At 42.4% G+C, this 24,866-nt stretch overlaps 2 protein-coding genes and 2 long non-coding RNA genes across 6 annotated transcripts in view; 3 read left to right on the forward strand and 1 right to left on the reverse strand.

The window, feature by feature from the left end:
- Positions 1–172, forward strand: part of LOC115166730 (uncharacterized) — a 317-nt gene extending 145 nt beyond the window's left edge. Inside the window, exon 2 of the long non-coding RNA XR_003870351.1 lies at positions 35–172. This is a non-coding gene — a long non-coding RNA (uncharacterized LOC115166730). The remainder of the gene's footprint in view (positions 1–34) is intronic.
- Positions 1–20,247, forward strand: part of LOC115166728 (non-muscle caldesmon) — a 36,246-nt gene extending 15,999 nt beyond the window's left edge. For all 3 annotated transcript variants that reach the window (XM_029720450.1, XM_029720452.1, XM_029720449.1), the window contains 6 exons: positions 4,522–4,603; positions 4,995–5,135; positions 5,581–5,676; positions 6,892–6,975; positions 8,641–8,749; positions 19,875–20,247. In XM_029720450.1, the coding sequence (XP_029576310.1) occupies positions 4,522–4,603; positions 4,995–5,135; positions 5,581–5,676; positions 6,892–6,975; positions 8,641–8,749; positions 19,875–19,900 (538 nt within the window). In that variant the 3' untranslated portion in view covers positions 19,901–20,247. The remainder of the gene's footprint in view (positions 1–4,521; positions 4,604–4,994; positions 5,136–5,580; positions 5,677–6,891; positions 6,976–8,640; positions 8,750–19,874) is intronic.
- Positions 10,008–15,346, reverse strand: LOC115166727 (proline-rich protein 33-like). Its single transcript, XM_029720448.1, has 2 exons — positions 15,219–15,346; positions 10,008–13,818 (listed from the first exon to the last, which is right to left on the reverse strand). Exons 1-2 carry the CDS (start codon positions 15,279–15,281, stop codon positions 12,931–12,933), a joined length of 951 nt encoding a protein of 316 aa, XP_029576308.1. The 5' UTR covers positions 15,282–15,346; the 3' UTR covers positions 10,008–12,930.
- On the forward strand, positions 17,761–19,649 carry LOC115166729 (uncharacterized). Its single transcript, XR_003870350.1, has 2 exons — positions 17,761–17,834; positions 17,907–19,649. It is a non-coding gene; the product is annotated as an uncharacterized LOC115166729 (long non-coding RNA).
- Positions 20,248–24,866: the final 4,619 nt, after the last annotated feature.

Consider the following 24,866-nt stretch of genomic DNA (forward strand, 5'->3'; position numbering starts at 1 on the left):
TCTGATATATTCTATAGATATTATATTAAAGCAGGTGGAAGACATCACTGTTTAGAGGATCTCTGATATAGTCTATAGATATTATATTAAAGCAGGTGGAAGACATCACTGTTTAGAGGATAGTCTGTGTTGATACAGTTGAAGTCGGAAGTTTACATACAGCTCAGCCAAATACATTTAAACTCCATTTTTCACAATTCCTGACATTTAATCCTAGTAAACATTCCCTGTCCTAGGTCAGTTAGGATCACCACTTTATTTTAAGATTGTGAAATGTCAGAATAATAGTAGAGAGAATGATTTATTTCAGCTTTTATTTCTTTCATCACATTCCCAGTGGGTCAGAAGTTTACATGCGCTCAATTAGTATTTGGTAGTATTGCCTTTAAATTGTTTAACTTGGGTCAAACGTTTCAGGTAGCCTTCCACAAGCTTCCCACAATATGTTGGGTGAATTTTGGCCCATTCCTCCTGACAGAGCTGGTGTAACTGAGTCAGGTTTGTAGGCCTCCTTGCTCGCACACAATTTTTCACTTCTGCCCACAAATTTTCTATAGGATTGAGGTCAGGGCTTTGTGATGGCCACTCCAATACCTAGACTTTGTTGTCCTTAAGCCATTTTTAAGCCACAACTTTGGAAGTATGCTTGGGGTCATTGTTCATTTGGAAGACCCATTTGCGACCAAGCTTTAACTTCCTGACTCATGTCTTGAGATGTTGCTTCAATATATCCACATCATTTTCCTTCCTCATGATGCTATTTCTTTTGTGAAGTGCACCAGTCCCTCCTGCAGCAAAGCACCCCCACAACATGATGCTGCCACCCCCGTGCTTCATGGTTGGATGGTGTTCTTCGGCTTGCAAGCCTCCCCCTTTTTCCTCCAAACATAACGATGGTCATTATGGCCAAACAGTTCTATTTTTGTTACATCAGACCAGAGGACATTTCTCCAAAAAGTATGATCTTTGTCCCCATGGCGGTTTTGGAGCAGTGGCTTCTTCCCTGCTGAGCAGCCTTTCAGGTTATGTCGTTATAGGACTCGTTTTACTGTGGATATAGATACTTTTGTACCTGTTTCCTCCAGCATCTTCGCAAGGTCCTTTGCTGTTGTTCTGGGATTGAATTGCACTTTTCGCACCAAAGTACGTTCGTCTCTTGGAGACAGAAGGCGTCTCCTTCCTGAGCGGTATGACGGCTGTGTGGTCCCATGGTGTTTAAACTTGCGTACTATTGTTTGTACAGATGAGCATGGTACCTTCAGGCGTTGGACCAGACTTGTGGAGGTCTACAATTTTTCTTCTGAGGTCTTGGCTGATTTCTTTTGATTTTCCCATGATGTCAAGCAAAGAGGCACTGAGTTCGAAGGTATGCCTTGAAATACATCCACAGGTACACCTCCAATTGACTCAAATTATGTCAATTAGGATATCAGAAGCTTCTAAAGCCATGACATCATTTTCTGGAATTTTCCAAGCTGTTTAAAGGCAGTCAACTTAGTGTATGTAAACGTCTGACTCACTGGAATTGTGATACAGTGAATTATAAGTGAAGTAATCTGTCTGTAAACAATTGTTGGAAAAATTACTTGCGTCATGCACAAAGTAGATGTCCTAACCGACTTGCCAAAACTAGTTTGTTAACAAGAAATCTGTGGAGTGGTTGAAAAACGAGTTTTAATGACTCCAACCTAAGTGTGTGTAAACTTCCTACTTCAACTGTATGTGGTCTAGTCTGTTTGACATTTCCAGATATAGTCTTTGTTTATATGTGGTCTAGTCTGTTAGACATCCTGGTCAGACTAGAGACGTCCTGCTCCTCTGGCTGGGCAGTGGGCTCCTGGTGAGACTAGAGAGGTCCTGCTCCTCTGGCTGGGCAGTGAGCTCCTGGTGAGACTAGAGAGGTCCTGCTCCTCTGGCTGGGCAGTGATCCCCTGTTAAGACTAGAGACGTCCTGCTCCTCTGGCTGGGCAGTGAGCTCCTGGTCAGACTAGAGACGTCCTGCTCCTCTGGCTGGGCAGTGAGCTCCTGATGAGAATAGAGAGGTCCTGCTCCTCTGGCTGGGCAGTGAGCTCCTGGTCAGACTAGAGATGTCCTGCTCCTCTGGCTGGGCAGTGAGCTCCTGGTGAGACTAGAGACGTCCTGCTCCTCTGGCTGGGCAGTGAGCTCCTGGTCAGACTAGAGACGTCCTGCTCCTCTGGCTGGGCAGTGAGCTCCTGGTGAGACTAGAGACGTCCTGCTCCTCTGGCTGGGCAGTGAGCTCCTGGTGAGACTAGAGACGTCCTGCTCCTCTGGCTGGGCAGTGAGCTCCTGGTGAGACTAGAGACGTCCTGCTCCTCTGGCTGGGCTGGAGCTGGTTGGGTTAAACCACACTTGCGTGAAGCAAGAGTAATGCTTGTGGCATGCAGGAGGCCTGGGCTCAGACAAGTGTTCAAACGTTTTAGGTTGACTTGGAAGAAGAGCATAGGGGAGTGTAAGTCTACTATCACTTTATTTAGTATATGACCCACAGGAATCTTTAGCCATACCCAAAATAGCCAGCAAAGGAGTGTGGACTCATTAAATGTCTTAAGTATTAGCTATACCTTTACTTAGCAATGAAATATGCAACCCTAACCCTACCTCAGGCTACAATCAACCCTAACCTTAACCCTACCTCAGGGTACTGTCAACCCTAACCCTACGTCAGGGTACTGTCAACCCTAACCCTATCTCAGGTTACTGTCAACCCTAACCCTACCTCAGGGTACAATCAACCCTAACCCTACCTCAGGGTACAGTCAACCCTAACCCTAACCCTACCTCAGAGTATTGTCATCCCTAACCCTACCTCAGAGTACTGTCAACCCTAACCCTAACCCTACCTCAGGGTACTGTCAACCCTCACCCTATCTCAGGTTACTGTCAACCCTAACCCTAACCCTACCTCAGGGTACTATTAACCCTACCTCAGAGTACAATCAACCCTAACCCTAACCCTACCTCAGGGTACTATCAACCCTAACCCTAACCCTACCTCAGGGCACTATCAACCCTAACCCTAACCCTACCTCAGAGTATTGTCATCCCTAACCCTACCTCAGAGTAATGTCAACCCTAACCCTAACCCTACCTCAGGGTACTGTCAACCCTAACCCTAACCCTACCTCAGAGTACTGTCAACCCTAACCCTACCTCAGGGTACTGTCAATCCTAACCCTACCTCAGGGTACAATCAACCCTAACCCTAACCCTACCTACATTTACATTTAAGTCAACCCTAACCCTAACCCTACCTCAGGGTACCGTCAACCCTAACCCTATCTCAGGTTACTGTCAACCCTAACCCTACCTCAGGTTTATCAACTCTAACCTTACCTCAAGGTACTGTCAAACCTAACCCTAACCCTACCTCAGGGAACTATCAACTCTAACCCTACCTCAGGTTTATCAACCCTAACCCTACCTCAAGGTACTATCAACCCTAACCCTACCTTAGAGTACTGTCAATCCTAACCCTACCTCAGGGTACTATCAACCCTAACCCTACCTCAGAGTACTATCAACCCTAACCCTACCTTAGAGTACTGTCAATCCTAACCCTAACCCTACCTCAGAGTACTATCAACCCTAACCCTACCTTAGAGTACTGTCAATCCTAACCCTAACCCTACCTCAGGGTACTATCAACCCTAACCCTACCTCAGGGTACTGTCAACCCTAACCCTACCTCAAGGTACTGTCAACCCTAACCCTACCTCAGAGTACTGTCAACCCTAACCCTACCTCAGAGTACTATCAATCCTAACCCTAACCCTACCCCAGAGTACTGTCAACCCTAACCCTAACTCAGGGTACTGTCAACCCTAACCCTAACCCTACCTCAGAGTACTATCAATCCTAACCCTAACCCTACCTCAGAGTACTATCAATCCTAACCCTAACCCTACCTCAGAGTACTATCAATCCTAACCCTAACCCTACCTCAGAGTACTATCAATCCTAACCCTAACCCTACCTCAGAGTACTATCAATCCTAACCCTAACCCTACCTCAGAGTACTATCAATCCTAACCCTAACCCTACCTCAGAGTACTATCAATCCTAACCCTAACCCTACCTCAGAGTACTATCAATCCTAACCCTAACCCTACCTCAGAGTACTATCAATCCTAACCCTAACCCTACCTCAGAGTACTATCAACCCTAACCCTAACCCTACCTCAGAGTACTATCAACCCTAACCCTACCTCAGAGTACTATCAATCCTAACCCTAACCCTACCTCAGAGTACTATCAATCCTAACCCTAACCCTACCTCAGAGTACTATCAATCCTAACCCTAACCCTACCTCAGAGTACTATCAATCCTAACCCTAACCCTACCTCAGAGTACTATCAATCCTAACCCTAACCCTACCTCAGAGTACTATCAATCCTAACCCTAACCCTACCTCAGAGTACTATCAATCCTAACCCTAACCCTACCTCAGAGGACTATGAAAGAATGATGTTCATTGAATAATATGTCTTGTTTTATAACAGTAACAGCATCAAGAAGACCCAGCCTCCCATCCCCATCTCCAAGATCGACAACAGGCTGGAACAGTACACTCATGCCATAGAGGTATACTATGCTGTACTTCACTATACTTTACAATACTATACTATACCTTACCATGTATTGCAATACTATACTATGCCTTACTATACCTTACAATACTTTACTATGCTTTACTATACTATACTGTACTATGCTATACTGTACTATACTGTACTAAACTGTACTCTACTGTACTCTACTTTACTATACTTTACTATGCTTTGCTATACTTTACATTTAAAGCTACTCCTTTATTTAACTGAACTTAAACCATAACGCAGGAGTGGCCAAGCCTCCCCCGAACAGAGAGAAACTGGCTATGCAGGCTTTTTCTTTAGCCCTGTTTAACAACACAGTGTAACCAATTCAGTCCAGACAGTAAACGGAAGTTAACGGTCATGTCTCATCTGTCCAGACGTCCTCTAAGGAAGCCAAGGCAGCCAGGCAGCAGGCTCTGATGGACCTGCCCAGCCCCACTGAGCCTGTGGCCTCCAAGAAGAACCTGTTTGAGGCCGGGGAAGCTTGGAGCCAGAACCCCAGGGAAACACCTTCCAAGGTAGGGAAAGATGACATACGGACAGCCATTGTCTTTGAGCAGGGGGCTGGATATCCAAACGTATTCAGTTGATGATAAATAGAGACTCTGCATACTGAAACATGCTCTTATTGATGACAGACCTCTAACCACTTTAGTGAACACTATCCAATGGTATTAAGGCATCGGTGGGCCTCTCCTCCATTTTTAGTGAACTCAATCATCAAATTAATCATAACACAAAAGTAGCGTTTATACCTTATTAGATTTTTTTGACGGGGAAAAATGTGCAGTGTTCAACATTTCTGTCAACGTGCCAGATTTGGAAAGTTGGTTCATTTTCCTCTGTAGTCCATAAATCAGTGACTTAATGGAAAATGCTTTTGCACCTTTTGACTAGGAAATAGGGTGCCATTTGTTATGTTAATACACGACTTCATCATGATTCATCATCTGTGTTTCTCAGGATACAGAGGGTCTGAACGTAGGCGTGGCCGACCTCATCCACCAATGGGTGAAAGGGAACCCAGACGGAAGCTGCAAAAGCCTCTCCAAGCCAGCAGTGAGTAACAACAGTCACCTGTCTTTCCCAATGCTCTCAGAGCTACTCACAATGACTTAGTTACGTCAGAGCTACTCACAATGACTTAGTTACGTCAATACGACAAGTCGACGACAGTTACGACTCAGTTACGACTCAGGTATGACTCAGTGACGACTCAGGTACGACTCATACTAAATATATATCCAACTTTGAAATAGTCAACTGTAGAACTACGTCAGGAGTGGCCTCCTCCTGATGGCTAAGGGGTGTGGAGGCTTTTGCTCCAACACTGCTGTAACACTCCTGATTCAGCTAATCAGGCTTCTGGTTGGAAGCTTATTTTCTGGATCGGGTGTGTTGGAGCAGGGTTGGAGTAAAAGCCTACACACCCAACAGTCCTCCGCGACAGCTACTTGTGAATCCGTTGATTTGTCATGTAGTTGAAGTGAAACTTAACTCAGCTCACTGACATGTCAATCTTGACAATTCTGTTGGTGCACCTTCTCTTCTTCTTCTTCTCCTTCTCCTTCTCCTTCTTCTTCTTCTCCTTCTCCTTCTCCTTCTTCTTCTTCTCCTTCTCCTTCTCCTTCTTCTTCTTCTCCTTCTCCTTCTCCTTCTTCTTCTTCTTCTTCTCCTTCTCCTTCTCCTTCTTCTTCTTCTCCTTCTCCTTCTTCTTCTCCTTCTTCTCCTTCTCCTTCTCCTTCTCCTTCTCCTTCTTCTTCTTCTCCTTCTCCTTCTTCTTCTCCTTCTCAGTTTTGAACTGTCTTCCTACATCTCTGGTACATTCTAATCTGTCCCTTCTTCAAGGTAACTGTTCTCCATCTTTCCTTCATATCTAACATATATGTGAATATATTACCACCCTATGGCTTTATCATCAGTCTCATATGTAGGCCTACTTTATCAATGTCAAGTCAGACACGTATTGTCATATTGTATTTCCCAGGATATATCAAGTCTGGTGATTGTACTATTTCTATAAAACGCTGCCCCCTGTGGGGGGATGTGTAATAATCAAACCCAACCTCTCTCTCCTGATTGGTACAGTAGCCTATGTATCTACATTCATGACACGATATTATCTGCAGTAGCTTGAATAAGATTTAATCCGCTATCTGTTCGTGTTCTATATATTTGTGTTGATAACACCGTAAAGCACAGGATTGACAGAAGGGTATTAACGTGTTGATGTGTGTATCTTCTCTAATGGTTGATGTGTGTTTGTTCTGTCAGGAGGTGAAGGCCGGTGATGTTCTGAGCAAGAAGAACCTCTGGGAGAATCTAGGAGACTCTTCACCGGCTGGGAGAGCAGGGAAGGTAGTTTAGGCTTAAATCCAATTAACAAATCCATTAATTCATTAAACTACATAATATATAGAGTGCATTCGGAAAGTATTCTGAGCCCTTAGATTTTTCTAAATGTTGTTATGTTACAGCCTTATGATTTGCAAATGTATTAAAAATTAAAAACAGAAATACCTTATTTACATAAGTATTCAGACCCTTTGCTATGAGACTCGAAATTGACCTCAGGTGGCCACCTGTGGTACATTCAATTGATTGGACATGATTTGTAAAGTTACACACCTGTCTATAAAAGGTCCCACAGTTGACAGCGCATGTCAGAGCAAAAACCAAGCCATGAGGTCGAAGGAATTGCCTGGAGAACTCCGAGACAGGATTGTGTTGAGGCACAAATCTGGGAAAGGGTACAAAAAATTCTGTAGCATTGAAGGTCCCCAAGAACACAGTGGCCTCCATCATTCTTAAATGGAAGAAGTTTGGAACCAACAAGACTCTTCCTAGAGATGGCCGACGGGGGAGAATGGTCTTGGTCAGGGATGTGACCAAGAACCCGATGGTCACTCTGACAGAGCTCCATAGTTCCTTTGTGGAGATGGGAGAACCTTCCAGAAGGACAACCATCTCTTCAGCACTCCACCAATCAGGCCTTTATGGTAGAGTGGCCAGATGAAGCCAGCCTCAGTAAATGGCACATGACAGCCCACTTGGAGTTTGCCAAAAGGCACCTATAGGACCCTCAGAACATCTGAAACAAGATTATCTGGTCTGATGCAACCAAGATTGAACTCTTTTACCTGAATGCCAAGTGGAAACCTGGCACCATCCGTACAATGAAGCATGGTGGTGGCAGCATCATGCTGTGGGGAGGTTTTTCAGCAGCAAGGACTGGGAGACTAGTCAGGATCGAGGGAAAGATGAGCGGATCAAAGTACAGAGCAATCCTTGATGAAAACCTGCTCCAGAGTGCTCAGAACCTCAGACTGGGGCGAAGGTTCACCTTCCAACAGGACAACGGCCCTAAGGACGCAGCCAAGACAACACAGGAGTGGTTTCCGGACAAGTCTCAGAATGTGCTTGAGTGGCCAAGCCAGAGCTTGGACTTGAACCCAATCGAACATCTCTGGAGAGACCTGAAAATAGCTGTGCAGCGACGCTCCCCATCCAACCTGACAGAACTTGAGAGGATCTTCAGAGAAGAATGGGAGAAACTCCCCAAGTACAGGTGTGCTAAGCATGTAGCGTCATACCCAAGAAGACTTGATGCTGTAATCGCTGCCAAAGGAGCTTCAACAAAGTACTGCGTAAAGGGTCTGAATACTTATGTAAATGTGATATTTCAGATTTTTTTATAAATGTGCAAAGATTTCCAAAAACCTGTTTTTGCTTTGTCGTTATTGATGAGGGGAAAAAAACTATTTAATCCATTTTAGAATAAGGCTGTAATGTAACACAATTTTGAAAAAGTCAAGAGGTCTGAATACTTTCCGAGTGCACTGTATGAGGTCTGTTATTCAATTGGTGGATTATATTCAAAACAAATAGCTGTCAACACAAAGGTGTATGAAACTTTTGAATATAATTGGTACTTAAAATAATACATTGAAATTATACATGCCTGCATTTGTACAAATTAAATATATAATATTATTTGCACTGCAATATTGAACTCTTTTCTAGGGAGCTTCCTCTGGTAAAAAGTACAAATTTGTGATGATGGCTCATGGCAAGTATGAGAAGGTTGCCATCGGTGATGATGATTACAACGAGCACACAAATGGAAAATCAAGTAAGACTCACTTACATCCCATATTTACTTAAAAAAAAGAAAATGGCAGCTACATCCCATATTTACTTAAAAAAAAGAAAACGGCATCTACACCCCATATTTACTTTAAAAATAGAAAATGGCAGCTACAGCCCATATTTACTTTAAAAAAAGAAAATGGCAGCTACATCCCATATTTACTTTAAAAAAAGAAAATGGCAGCTACATCCCATATTTACTTAAAAACAAAAAATTTCAGCTGCATCCCATATTTACTTTAAAAAAAGAAAATGGCAGCTACATCCCATATTTACTTTAAAAAATAAATGGCAGCTACATCCCATATTTACTTTTAAAAAAAGAAAATGGCAGCTACATCCCATATTTACTTAAAAAAAAGAAAATGGCAGCTACATCCCATATTTACTTTTTAAAAAAATGGCAGATACATCCCATATTTACTTTAAAAAAAAGAAAATTGCAGCTACATCCCATATTTACTTTAAAAAAAAGAAAATGGCAGCTGTGGATGTGTAGTTGTTGGCTTTGTGTAAAAACAATCCCATTCATCTGTTAGTAATGTATCATCATGTCTGTCCAGGAGAGAGAGAGGTCTGGTAGTAATGTATCACCATGTCTGTCCAGGAGAGAGAGAGATCTGTTAGGCCATCCCATACCATCTCTGTCCAGGAGAGAGAGAGATCTGTTAGGCCATCCCATACCATCTCTGTCCAGGAGAGAGAGAGATCTGTTAGGCCATCCCATACCATCTCTGTCCAGGAGAGAGAGAGATCTGTTAGGCCATTCCATACCATATCTATCCAGGAGAGAGAGGTCTGTTAGTTGCAATTCTATGGTATTTACTAGTTCCTTAGCAGTCACGCCTTGGCATGCAACCAAGTGATTGTGATTCTCTTCTACCATATGACAGTACTTAGAATACCAGTACTAGATCTTAGACTACCAGTACTAGATCTTAGACTACCAGTACTAGATCTTAGACTACCAGTACTAGATCTTAGAATACCAGTACTAGATCTTAGACTACCAGTACTAGATCTTAGACTACCAGTACTAGATCTTAGAATACCAGTACTAGATCTTAGACTACCAGTACTAGATCTTAGAATACCAGTACTAGATCTTAGACTACCAGTACTAGATCTTAGAATACCAGTACTAGATCTTAGACTAACGGTCATCTCTCAATCAACTAGGAACTAATGTGTCACAAACCACATCAATAATGGTACATGACTAAATAAAAACAACAAGAAACTGATACAACAGCTTAGAGTTTACTTCAATGTAAACATGTAGACAATAAGCAATAATTTAGTTAATCACACGATAGGCAACAGCATTCTATACTGGACACGTCTATACAAAATAATGTCCTGTATATACAATCAATACAGGTTTTTCCTTCTTCAGTTTTGAACCCATTTTTATTGCTGCACACTTTTGAGTCGAGCCAATTCCAGAACAAGCTTAAAGCAGCAGTGTGGTTATGGTTGGCTCATGAGGATACATCCGTTATTTATCAATGAAAAATCATTTCATTAAACAAAGACCTGAGAAGCATCAGATAGCTATAACAAAAATAGACATCTTAAATTAAAAAAATTATGCCACAAATTCTCAAAAGTACCTTACAGAAGAATAAACCTTTAAAGCATTAAGAAAAAAAATCATGCTTATTAGATCTATTCCAGCAACAAAATTATCAAAAACTTATTTTAAAACACCAACTGCGTCTTCATTATTTAACAAATTAACTGTCAGTGTCACTTACCTACTTAACTTCCTGTATCACAAAGACCCTTCTGTAGTTTATTACACGTCTTCCTGTATCACAAAGACCCTTCTGTAGTTTATTACACGTCTTCCTGTATCACAAAGACCCTTCTGTAGTTTATTACACGTCTTCCTGTATCACAAAGACCCTTCTGTAGTTTATTACACGTCTTCCTGTATCACAAAGACCCTTCTGTAGTTTATTACACGTCTTCCTGTATCACAAAGACCCTTCTGTAGTTTATTACACGTCTTCCTGTATCACAAAGACCCTTCTGTAGTTTATTACACGTCTTCCTGTATCACAAAGACCCTTCTGTAGTTTATTACACGTCTTCCTGTATCACCAAGACCCTTCTGTAGTTTATTGCCTGAGGCACCTTTATCTTACATTCCTTCATTCTTATCCATTCTGCACCATTGAAGACATTCATCATAAAGCAATCCATGTCCTATCATCATGTCCCATAAGGATCCATGTCCTATCATCATGTCCCATAAGGATCCATGTCCTATCATCATGTCCCAATGAGGACCCATGTCCTATCATCATGTCCCATAAGGATCCATGTCCTATCATCATGTCCCATAAGGAACCATGTCCTATCATCGTGTCCTAATGAGGATCCATGTCCTATCATCATGTCCAATAAGGATCCATGTCCTATCATCATGTCCCATAAGGATACATGTCCTATCATCATGTCCCAATGAGGATCCATGTCCTATCATCATGTCCCATAAGGATACATGTCCTATCATCATGTCCCAATGAGGATCCATGTCCTATCATCATGTCCCATAAGGATACATGTCCTATCATCATGTCCCATAAGGATACATGTCTATCATCATGTCCCAATGAGGATACATGTCCTATCATCATGTCCCATAAGGATCCATGTCCATCTCGTTTCTCTCTGTCCTTTCTTCTGCTCAGAGAATCTCCAACGTATCTAAAAACTGTCTCCCTCCTCCTACTGGACATTTTACATAACATTAATAGATTCCATTTGCTATTTAAATATATTTCCAACGAACCTGCAAACTGAAAGTGCTTTTCAAACCAACTTTTTTGTGTTGTCATTTCCAGTAGGGCCTACGTATCCTTCTGCTGCCTTCTGTTTAAGCCACACCTTCTCTCCCTGTATGTCCATCTTCTGCAGCTGCTGTGCCCCTTCCGGAGCTCCCCTGTAGAGTTATTAACACTAGAGGGAAAACTTCATATCTTTTCCATTGACTTTAAAAACGGTGCATGCAGTAACAGTTTATGGTGTTAAGTTCAAAGTTAGAGTTCTCCCTCTAGTCTGGCGTGTATACCTCTATTAGCTAGGCTCCACCTCTAACTAGGCTCCACCTCTAACTAGGCTCCACCTCTAACTAGGCTCCACCTCTAATTAGACTCCACATCTAGCTAGCCTCCACATCTAACTAGCCTCCACCTCTATCTAGGCTCCACCTCTAGCTAGCCTCCACCTCTATCTAGGCTCCACCTCTAGCTAGCCTCCACCTCTAGCTAGGCTCCACCTCTAGCTAGGCTCCACCTCTAACTAGGCTCCACCTCTAGCTAGCCTCCACATCTAACTAGCCTCCACATCTAGCTAGCCTCCACATCTAGCTAGGCTCCACATCTAGCTAGGCTTCACCTCTAACTAGGCTCCACCTCTAACTAGCCTCCACCTCTAACTAGCCTCCACCTCTAGATAGGCTCCACCTCTAACTAGCCTCCACCTCTAACTAGGCTCCACCTCTAGCTAGCCTCCACCTCTAGCTAGGCTCCACCTCTAGCTAGCTTCCACCTCTAGTTAGCCTCCACCTCTAACTAGGCCCCACCTCTAGCTAAGCCCCGCCTCTAACTAGGCTCCACTGCTAGCTAGGCTCCACCTCTAACTAGGCTCCACCTCTAGCTACGCTCCACCTCTAACTAGGCCCCACCTCTAGCTAGACTCCACCTCTAGCTAGGCTCCAGATCTAGCTAAGCTCCCCCTCTAGCTAGGCTCTATCTCTCTCACAGCTACACTGCTCTGTCATCCAATGCCCTTCCATCCCATCAATCCAGGAATGTACAAGCCCTATTAATTACACACTGACATCAGACACTCTACTCCTAACCTCACCCAGGGTGAACACTCCAAGACTAAAACACTAGCAATGCTTAAAAAAATACAACATCTGCATGCATCCAACATCATTGTCTTATGAGCTCATGATCATAGTTAAAATCATAGTTTAAACACCATATTGAAATAAATATCCTGGCATAGCCTACTGCACTGCAGCCCTTGATCGGAAGCTTATTTAACATACAAACCTCTAGCTATATGATAACTGAAATGAATATATTGAGGTTTATTCATCTACTTAATGAGAAGATAGAGCAGCAATATTCTGGTGTGAGTTCCAAGTCAGACATCAGTTGTTCTTGAGGAACCGAATCCCCTGGCAGTTTTATTAAAGTCCTTCCCTTCCCCGTCCTGATTTTTGCGGTTAATCAGCCCCCTTTGGAACACAGCTGACATCTTCACCAGCGGCTTCTCTGCAGCCTCTTTTATCTTTCTGGCATCAAAGCGCGGACTGTAGAGGAGGAGCGGCAGGCGATTGGCAAAAGAGGGGACAACCTCCATCTCATTATCTTTCTGCTGATTGGCTTTCTGTGTCTTATTGGTCTGCTCTCTCTGGTCATTCTTCTTGTCGGAACCAGTAGGAGCTTTGCTAGCTTTGATCTGCTGCATGATTGCATCCTTGGTAGAGAACATCTGGAAGAGCATGGCGTCCCACATCTTCATGGCTCTGGGCGCCTCTGTCTCCTTCAGCACTTCTTTGCCCTTCTCAGAGTGGTCTTTGACCTCTGCTGAAGAAGCTTGACTAGATTTGGCCTGGTCAGTGTTCTTACTGTAGGTGGTGCCATCCCTGCTGACAGATTCAGGCTCTGGCTCTGGGAACTGAGGTTCCTCTGGTTCAACGACCATGTGTTTTTTGAGGCGCGACCAGCCACTGAACATGGTCTTCAGACTTTTAGGTTTCATTGCATTCAGTGCAGCCTTAGCAGGGTTAGGTTTAGCGGTTGGAGCTTGGGGCTTGTCTACCTTGTCTACATTGTCAACAGTCAAAGATGCAGTTGATATCGTAGGCTTCGTACAGGGTGTATCTTGACGTCTGGCTGCTTTCCCCTGTGCACCTAATGCATTGGCTTCCACATCTTCCATTGTGTCTGTCTCTGTCTGTCCAGTCTTTGGCTGAGATGGCGATGACATTCCTCTGTTTGTGGACGTGGCTTTTACAGAGGCTGAGGCCTGAGGCAGAGAGGCAGGAGTGGAAGAGTCAATCACTTTGGTAACGGCAGGTAGTTTTATCACAGTGTCTATGGCAGCGGTTGGGGTTGGGGACGATATACGTTCTATAGCAGGCTTTGTGGAAGTGGTGTTAGTCGATTTAGGCTCTGGTGTCGGTTTTAGGGAGGCAATAGCTTCAATGTCATGCTTCGTCAAGGGTTTAGCTTCAGTAGAAGGGTTTAACCAGGGTCTAGTGGGACTAAAGCAGCTTCTTGATGCCATAACCTTTGCAGCAGGTCTAGCTTCAACAGTAGGGCTGAAGCAGGATCTAATTTCTGTAGTAGGATTTGTGGAAGGTTGTACATTTATGGTAGGCTTGTTAGCTGGTTTAGGTTCTGGTACAGGTTTTGTGAAGTATCTAGTTTCTGTATTATTCTGTGTAAAGGGTTTAGCTTCAATAAAAGGGCTTAAGGTGGTTTCTCCTTCTATAGGCTTTGGGGAAGGTTGTACATTTATGGTAGGCATGTTAGCTGGTTTAGACTCTGGGGATGATTTAGCAAAGACTCTAGTTTCCATATTGTGCTGTATAAGGGGTTTAGCTTCAACAGTAGGGCTGAAGCATTGTCTAGTTTCTCTAGTAGGTGTTGTTGAAGGTTGTTCATTTACGGTAGTCTTGTTAGCTGGTTTAGGCTCTGGGGATGATTTAGCAAATACTCTAGTTTCCATATTGTGCTGTATAAGGGGTTTAGCTTCAACAGTAGGGCTGAAGCAGGGTATAGTTTCTGTAGCAGGTGTTGTCGAAGGTTGTACATTTACAGTAGGCTTATTCGTTGCACGGTTAGGTTCTGTAACAGCTTTAGGTTCCATAGGTGTTGTTGACCATGGTCTGTTATGTCTACGTGGTGGTGTAGAAGGTAGGACTTTTATGGTAGGTTTGTTAGGCAGCACTGAGACCCGTTTCGGGGAGGTGCTAGCTTCTATGACGGACTTCATAAAGGGTTTAGCTTCAATAGTAGGGCTAAAAGAGTCTGCGGTAGGTTTTGTTGAAGGTTGTACATTCATGGTAGTTATATTAGCCAAGATAGGTTCAATGGATTTTGGTGAGGCTTTAGCTTCTGCAATAGATTTTGTAAAGGGTTTAGTTTCTAAAGCAGGGGTTGAGGGAGGTCTGGCCTCTATTATTGGAGGTGTGGGAGGTTGTACAATTATAATAGGCCTGTTAGTACGTGGGACCGGCTTTGGAGAGGAACTAGTGTTGTAAACAGGCTTTGTAAAATGCTTAGCTTGTAAAGTAGGGCTTATTGGGGATCTAATTTCTGTGGATGGCTGTGCACTTATGATAGTTGAGTTAGTACGTGAAGACTCTAGGGATGGTTTCAGCCAAGCTCCATTTGCTACAATAGGGTTTGTAAATTGTTTACCTTCGTTCGTAGAGCTGGCTGAGAATCTTGTTTCAGGAGTGGACTTGGTGGAAGGTTTTTCATCAGTGGTAGGCTTTGTAGATTGTCTGCATTCAATTGCTTTGTTGGAGTTGGTTTCTACAAAATGCTTCCTGGTATGGTTTGCATGGTACTGCATGGTACTGTGCAGAATATTTTCTGGAGTAGACTTGCCAGGTAGTACAGGTTCTATTAAAGGCTTGTTGGGGAGTTGGGCTTCTATGCTAGGCGTGCTAGAGAGTTGGGTTACTATGCTAGGCGTGCTAGAGAGTTGGGCTTCTATGCTAGGCATGCTAGAGAGTTGGGCTACTATGCTAGGTGTGCTAGAGAGTTGGGCTTCTATGCTAGGCGTGCTAGAGAGTTGGGCTACTATGTTAGGTGGGCTGGGAAGTTGTGCTATTTTGGTAGGTGGGCTAGGAAGTTTAGTTCCAGTGGTAGGTGTGCATGAATGTTGGTTTTCTATAGTAGGTTTGGTGGGGACTTGGGGTCCTGTTTCAATGGTAGGTGTTTCAATAGTAGGTGTATGAGAGAGTTGAGTTCTTATGGTTGGCACACTAGGCTTGCTAGGTAGTTTGGTGTCTATGGTAGGCTTGCCTGGTAGTATAGTTGCTGTGGTAGGTTGGCTGTGGAGTTGGCTTCCTATATCAGGGTTGTTGGGGACTTGGGCACCTATGACAGGTTTTCTGGGTAGTTTAATGTCTGTGCTAATATTAGCCTTGACAGAAAGATGCATGACTGTGGGATCTGCCTCTGACTTTCCACTGTGTTGGGGAATATTTTCTACAGTTGGATTTTGTGAAACTTCAGCATTTGGACTGCTGAAAGGAAACAGCGACTTTGACACAACATTCCTACCTATCGGGAATGAAGGAGTTTCATTTATCTGAAATGGAGCTGGTCTGGTTGTGTGTACCACACCTGCTTTATGTGCCGGTCTTGGAACCTCCGAATGAGAGGCCTTTGGTGTGGGAACTTCACTGGTGGCTGGTGGAAGAGTTAGCTGTCCGAGGGCCAATAGAAGTTCAGGTTTTGTTATGTCCACAATCGGTGTTATATCAGGTTGTATTGCATAAGCAGGTGCTTCAGATTGGTTAACATCTGATGTATTGGGTTTAGATATGGCTGCCTTATCTGTTGGTGTCTGAGAACAGCCAGTTGCAGCTAAAGGTGTTGAAAGTGAAGGTGCTGGAACAGTAGAATGCTGCCCTTGCAAGGTAGGTTTCTGTTGTTCTCTGTTGGGTGTGTTTGATCCTATGGGGGATGTTTCAGGCTTAGAGATTAAAGGAGGACGAGGCCCATTTGGTAATCCATTAGTCTGTGCTGTGGATGGTGATGGTGTTGATTCATTAGCTTTAGGTCCAGAAGGACCATAGTATGTCCGGATCCCACCATAGGCAACATACTCAGCCGGAGTCAGTCCGTAATATGTTGACCGTGCTTTAGGTTTTTTGGATGTAGGGGTCTTTTGATGCTCCATCAATGGTGCTAGAACTTTACGTAAGCCAATTATAGGAGAGTCTGGGTATCTAGGGGTCAATGGAGATTGAGGTGATGAAATCATTGGCGTTAGCAAAGTGTTTGGAGGTGCTTGTGGTGCTGAAATCATCGGGACAGTTTGTCCATTTGGAGGTGGTTGTGCTGAGATCGTTGGCACAGTGGGTCCGTTTGGTGGTGCTTGTGGAGCTGAAATCGTTGGCGCTTTGTATCCATTTGAATCTGTCTTTGGTATCCTTTTGGGGGACAATGGAGTCTGTTGCTTTTGATACTCAGGTGGGGTTCCATATTCAGTTGTTTCATCCATCTTATCTTTTGGCATATGAGGTTCTGTAAACTTTACATTTGGCTTGGAAACTGTAATGTCATGTGCAGCCATCTTTGATTCTAGAATCTCAGTGGGAGTTCTCTCAGCCATAGATCCTTTAGTGGTGGTTGTACCTCCACTAGTCTGGTTTCTATTTCTATCCCCACTGGTTGGACCTTGTGAAAGTTCCACTGAGCCGGCACTGGCAGATCCAGCTGATTTTTGTGGTTCAGTGGCTCTTGAGCGAGTTTGAGCTGCACTAGTAACAGACATTGATGGGGGAGATTTGACTCTACTGTTAACTGGCATTGATGGGGGCGATTTGACTCTGCTGGCAACAGGAATTGCTAGGGGAGTTTGGGCTGTTCTGGTAACAGTCATCGCCGGGGGAGATTTAACTCTACACGTAACAGGCATGAGGGACTTGTGTCTTTGTGTGTTTATGACTGAGGTATGTATATCTTGATAGGAGCTGAAGGCATGAGATATATTAGTCATACATCCGAGCATAGTAGTTGTATCCTGTATCTCCTTGTGTCTGTGTGTCTCTTTGTTTACAACCAAGGCATGTACATCTTGATAGGAGCTGAATGCAGAAGATATCTTAGCCATAGACCGTTCCATGTTGGTTGTTATTCCATTAGTTTGAGTTGTACTTCTATCAACACTGGTCAGACCTTGTAAATGTTTATCAGAGTTAGATCCTCTTGGTTTTGGTGCTTCTGCTGCAGCTGAGGGAGTATTGCTTGTAGTGGTAACAGGCATTGAAGGAGGAGATTTGACTCTACTGGTAACAGGTATTGCTGAGGGTGTTTGGGCTGTACTGGTTATATGTATTGCTGAGGGAGATTTGACTCTACTGTTAACAGGTATTGCTGAGGGTGTTTGGGCTGTACTGGTTATATGTATTGCTGAGGGAGATTTGACTCTACTGTTAACAGGTATTGCTGAGGGTGTTTGGGCTGTACTGGTTATATGTATTGCTGAGGGAGATTTGACTCTACTGTTAACAGGTATTGCTGAGGGTGTTTGGGCTGTACTGGTTATAGTCATTGGTGACTCGAATCTCTGTGTGACGTGTACATCCTGAGAGGAGTTGAACATAGAAGATAAATTAGCCATAGATCCTCCCATGGTAGTTGTAGTTGTAATTCCATTATTTGGGAATATGTCTCTATCTGAACGAGATCCAATTTGTTTTAGTTGTTCGGTTGCTGCTGAGAGAGTACTGGTAACAGTCATTGGTGACTTGTATTTCTCTGTCTCTGTGTTTATGACCGAGGCATGCACATCCCGAGAGGAGAAGAAGACTGGACTTGCAGCGAATAAGAGTGGATTGGCTTTCGATATCTCAAAAACAGGTGTCAGTCTTCCCATTGAGGGATGGTGTGAGGGTGTTTTCGATCTTCCAGAAGGGGTCTTTGCCACAGCAACTTTATATGGGATTGCCGGCTCACTTTGGTGACAAGTCATTGGTGATTTCTCCCTGTGTATAGTGGATAACGATGCTCCTTGATACAATATATTCACTCCTGTTATGTCTGGAAGTGCAGGCTTGGAGATTTCATAAAACGTTGCCTTGGATGTGTAAATCATTGTTTGTGGGACGAGGTCAGACCGTTTGACTTTACGGGAATCAGCTTGAGTTATTTGCGTGCTGACCGTCTCAGAAGCCACTTTGCTCATAATGTGATCTTCAGAACCAAGGTTATTAGTGACCAAAGCTGGTGTGTGCTTTGGAGCCTCATCCTTTGGCTTACTGGGTGTCGTCACCTTCTGGGTTGAGGTCAGAGGTTGTGTCTGAAGGGTTGGCGCTGACACCAGTATTGGAGCAGGAGGTGGGACTGGAACTTGGACCTGAGCTGGTAATGGAGCCAGACCCGAACCCAGGCTCGGACCACTAGGTACTGGTGGGTAAAGAGTCATAACATGAGTTGATATCTTAGGGGAACATGGAGTTGGGGGAGTTGACTCTGGTACACTGGAGACTGGGTCTGGAGCTACTGTAGCCGTGGCCACCGACCCATACGAATTCAGTGTTACAGATGAATACAAGTCATACAGATGAACTGCAGGGCCTTGTGAGAACTCAGGTACGGGTGGCGGAGGCGAGGGTGGCATCATGCTTTCTGTGTCATCATCGTCAAACATAAATGACGAGCACTCAAAGAGGGGCGCCACCTGGTTCTCTGATGTCTGAATGGGAGCGGTGTAGTCCAGTGGGGGAAAGACCCCTCTCTGGCCGTAAGGACTACCATATGGACCACTAGGGGGGACCGAGAACGGAGAGGGGGGATGTTGATCATACAGAGGCCTAATGGGGAAACTGAAGTCCGGTGACCGGGGCGGAGTCGAGTGTGTGTCGCTGTGTTCGAGGTCTGAAGCTTCGTGTACGGGGGACAGACAGGAGCGGAAGGGGATGGGGGTCTGAGAGGGTCGGGCCTTCTTCTTGGCACTCTTCTTGATGAGTTTCTGCAGCCGGGCATTGGCCTTGTCTGGTTTGGGCAGCAGGGGAGGGGGAGGCTGGGCGGGGTCGGGAAGGTCCGGCTGGAGTCCATTCCTGTAACTGACTGCCATCAGCGTTTCATTTCAACCCCCCTGAAAAGACAAAACAAAGACAAAACATCAAGCGGCAAGAATTAAATGACAAAATTATATTTTAAATCTACCAAAACTTTAACCCACATCTTTATTTTTTGTGAGCCTCTATTAAGACAAAATTCATTACAAACTCAAAACATTTGACACAACCAGAAGATGCCATGTTCTAGTGTGTTACTTTAATGAATATAAATGAATCATTGACATCCCTCTTCTCTTCCTGGTTCGTTTTTCAGCTGGACAATGCCTTGAGGAATTGTGAAGAACAGACGTTGGATTAACTTTGACGATCACTTCAACTCCTATTTATCATTCATTCCATTTAGCCGACATATTCCTCTTAAAAACAACATTTAGATCAACATTTCTGAAGCATATGCAGTATGTTATGTGTACCAGTTGATTTTCTCTATAGCAACACACTGCCAACCTGTTAAAAAAATTATTGACAATAGGTCAAAAATATACAATTATGCAAAAATATTCATGTTTGTACTCGTTTATTTTGGACAATCTTATCCATGAGGTCTTTTAGTGAATATTTTTTTTCATTTACTATTTTGTTAACTTTAATTAAAAAAACGAAATAAAGTAAATGAATGAGGTAAATGTGCCATTGTGTGATATACCGTATTAACAGTATTTACAGTCCTATTTCTGTGGTTCTATCAATCTGTATGTTGTTTCCATTAGTAGGTGAGGTCATGGTAAACTGATCCTGTGGTCTGTGCATGTTGTTTCAGTAATGTGGGCCAGCCCTCACAGCTGTCCTGCTCTTTATTTAACCACTGCTAATGGCTCTATGAAAACTGCTTTAGATAGATATAGCATCTCATGACAACCGGCTTGTTAACTGGTTTTTAAAATACATTCTTAAAGGGCTTCGGTATCCTGGAGGTACTGCGTAACTTTATAAAACCTCAATAGTTGAAATAGACAATAAAAGTCCCTTTGTGTCTACTTTAAAAGGATCATAATACGTGAGGCAAGTATAAACACGTCTCCATATAAAGTTTATATATTTAGGCAAAAACCTTGGCAGGTGTTCCAAGGGAATATTGTTACCTAATACGGCTTGTTTGTTGGTTTCTTACTGATTACAATTAATCCTATTACATAACGGAAATCATAACACAAACCAATTTTCATTGTAAAATCAAGGTTTTGGTGTTTCAATCGTTTTGGGAACAACAATTGATTGTGATTGTACCCTTCACACTGGATCAACCATGACAATCTGGATCAGACACACTAATCTGGATCAACCAGGCTAATTTGGATCAACCACACTAATCCGGATCAACCACACTAATCTGGATCAACCATTCTGACCTAGATCAACCACTCTAATCTGGATCAACCACGCTAATCTGGATCAACCATGATAATCTGGATCAACCACGCTAATCTGGATCAACCACTCTAATATGGATCAACCACTCTAATTTTATCAACCACACTAATCTGGATCAGCCACGCTAACCTGGATCAACCACACTAATCTGGATCAACCACACTAATCTGGATCAAACACGATAATCTGGATCAAGCACGCTAATTTGGATCAAGCACGCTAATCTGGATCAGGTACGGGCACAGATAGAGTCCTAGTGGTGCTGAAGCACCTGCCCTTTTGCCCTACTATGAAAAAACAGCCTGGCCTCAGAGGGAGACGAAATATACTTGACCTATTTCTGAGCACCTCCAAGATGTATGATACCTACTAATGGTGTAGTTACTTGAGACAGAATCAAACTTTGGGAGGTTGGTCGGGGAGGATGGGTGGATGTTCTCCGCGATAGTCTACCAATCCAAATGCATGTTTTGAGTTGCGTCGGCGACAACTGTAGAATTTTAACTAATCCCAACCCTTATTCTAAACATAACCCAATTCATCTATCCTTTGTCGTTTTTAGTTCTCCTAAACTTTGTCATTAGTTACCGCCAAGGTAAATTCTCCCCGTAATTATCCTTTGTTGTTAGGGCTCAACGAGCAACTGGTCACAGATAACAACGTGCAATACTACAGTATACGTCCTCTAAGATGTTTGATAACTTACGTCAACCAATTCGTATGCTATTGTTGGAAAAAAAAGTGCTCTTTTGATTACTGCTGGGTTTTTTTCTTCTTGTAACTAGCTGATTCATCTAGCCTACATTACAGATGATCAGATGATATATCTAACTAGTTGATTCATCTAGCCTACATTACAGATGATCAGATGATATATCTAACTAGCTGATTCATCTAGCCTACATTACAGATGATCAGATGATATATATCTAACTAGCGGATTCATCTAGCCTACATTACAGATGATCAGATGATATATCTAACTAGCTGATTCATCTAGCCTACATTACAGATGATCCGATGATATATCTAACTAGCTGATTCATCTAGCCTACATTACAGATGATCAGATGATATATCTAACTAGCTGATTCATCTAGCCTACATTACAGATGATCAGATGATATATCTAACTAGCTGATTCATCTAGCCTACATTACAGATGATCAGATGATATATCTAACTAGCTGATTCATCTAGCCTACATTACAGATGATCAGATGATATATCTAACTAGCTGATTCATCTAGCCTACATTACAGATGATCAGATGATATATATCTAACTAGCGGATTCATCTAGCCTACATTACAGATGATCAGATGATATATCTAACTAGCTGATTCATCTAGCCTACATTACAGATGATCCGATGATATATCTAACTAGCTGATTCATCTAGCCTACATTACAGATGATCAGATGATATATCTAACTAGTTGATTCATCTAGCCTACATTACAGATGATCAGATGATATATATCTAACTAGCGGATTCATCTAGCCTACATTACAGATGATCAGATGATATATCTAACTAGCTGATTCACCTAGCCTACATTACAGATGATCAGATGATATATCTAACTAGCTGATTCATCTAGCCTACATTACAGATGATCAGATGATATATCTAACTAGTTGATTCATCTAGCCTACATTACAGATGATCAGATGATATATATCTAACTAGCGGATTCATCTAGCCTACATTACAGATGATCAGATGATATATCTAACTAGCTGATTCATCTAGCCTACATTACAGATGATCAGATGATATATATCTAACTAGCTGATTCATCTAGCCTACATTACAGATGATCCGATGATATATCTAACTAGCTGATTCATCTAGCCTACATTACAGATGATCCGATGATATATCTAACTAGCTGATTCATCTAGCCTACATTACAGATGATCAGATGATATATCTAACTAGCTGATTCACCTAGCCTACATTACAGATGATCAGATGATATATCTAACTAGCTGATTCACCTAGCCTACATTACAGATGATCAGATGATATATCTAACTAGCTGATTCATCTAGCCTACATTACAGATGATCAGATGATATATCTAACTAGTTGATTCATCTAGCCTACATTACAGATGATCAGATGATATATATCTAACTAGCGGATTCATCTAGCCTACATTACAGATGATCAGATGATATATCTAACTAGCTGATTCATCTAGCCTACATTACAGATGATCAGATGATATATCTAACTAGTTGATTCATCTAGCCTACATTACAGATGATCAGATGATATATATCTAACTAGCGGATTCATCTAGCCTACATTACAGATGATCAGATGATATATCTAACTAGCTGATTCATCTAGCCTACATTACAGATGATCCGATGATATATATCTAACTAGCGGATTCATCTAGCCTACATTACAGATGATCAGATGATATATCTAACTAGCTGATTCATCTAGCCTACATAACAGATGATCCGATGATATATCTAACTAGCTGATTCATCTAGCCTACATTACAGATGATCAGATGATATATCTAACTAGCTGATTCATCTAGCCTACATTACAGATGATCAGATGATATATCTAACTAGCTGATTCATCTAGCCTACATTACAGATGATCCGATGATATATCTAACTAGCTGATTCATCTAGCCTACATTACAGATGATCAGATGATATAGCTTACCCAACCCAGGAGTGGTTGTAGCAAAGAGGTCGTTTTTTTATGACTCCCTTTCATTTGTTGTTCTAGCTTGCTTAGTCATTTTTTCTGTGGTTGCAGAAAATAAAGGCAGATGTTAAAAGAATAACAGTGAATTCACTTTGATCACTTGCCCTGTCAACGGTCTGTGCAACCTGTGTCCTGCAGTGGAGGCTCCTTAGGGGAGGACCATCCTACTCAGTGAATTTACGATTATACTTTTTTTATGTATCCTTTTTAGATAAAACTGTACTACATACAGTGCCTTCGGAAAGTATTCATACCCCTTGACTTATTTCACATTTTGTTGTGTTAAAGCCTGAATTCAAAATGGATTACATTTATTTTTCTCTCACCCATGTACACACAATATCCCAGAATGACAAAGTCAAAACATGGTCGTTGTTTTTTTAATCTAATTTCTTGAAAATGAAATACAGAAATAGCTCATTTACATAAGTATTCACATTCACACGCCAAATTGAGCTCAGGTTAAATTAAATTGGACATGATTTAGAAAGAAACACACCTGTCTATACAAGGTCCCACTGTTGTCAGAGCAGAAACTATACCATGAAGTCCAAGAAACTGTCAGTAGATCTCTGAGATATAATTGTGATGAGGTATATATATGGGGAAGGGTATAAAACTATTTCTAGAGTGTTGAAAGTTTCCAAGAGCACAGTGGACTCCATCATTGGGATATGGAAACAATACGGAACTACCCACTCTGTTGTGTTGTGTCTGAATTTAAAATGGATTCAATTGAGGTCGTGTGTCTCTGATCTACCACAATGATCTACCACGATGATCTACCACGTGTGTCTCTGATCTACCATCATGTGAAAGTGGAATTTTGTTTGTAGAAAATGAATTAAAAATTAAAAGCTGAAATGTCTTTAGTCAATAAGTATTCAACCCCTTCGTTATGGAAAGCTTAAGTAAGTTCAGAAGTAAAAATGTGGTTCATAAAATGCCTAATAAATTGTATGGACTCATTCTGTGTTCAGTAACAGTGGTTAATATTCTTTATTAATGACTACCCCATATCTGTACCCCACACATTTACACATTACCCCACTTATTTATAAGGTCCCTCAATTGAGTAGCGAATTTGAAGCACAGATTCAACTGCAAAGACCATGGAAGTTTTTCAATGCC

This window comes from Salmo trutta, chromosome 29, assembly GCF_901001165.1.
Source record: "Salmo trutta chromosome 29, fSalTru1.1, whole genome shotgun sequence".
NCBI lineage: Eukaryota > Metazoa > Chordata > Actinopteri > Salmoniformes > Salmonidae > Salmo > Salmo trutta.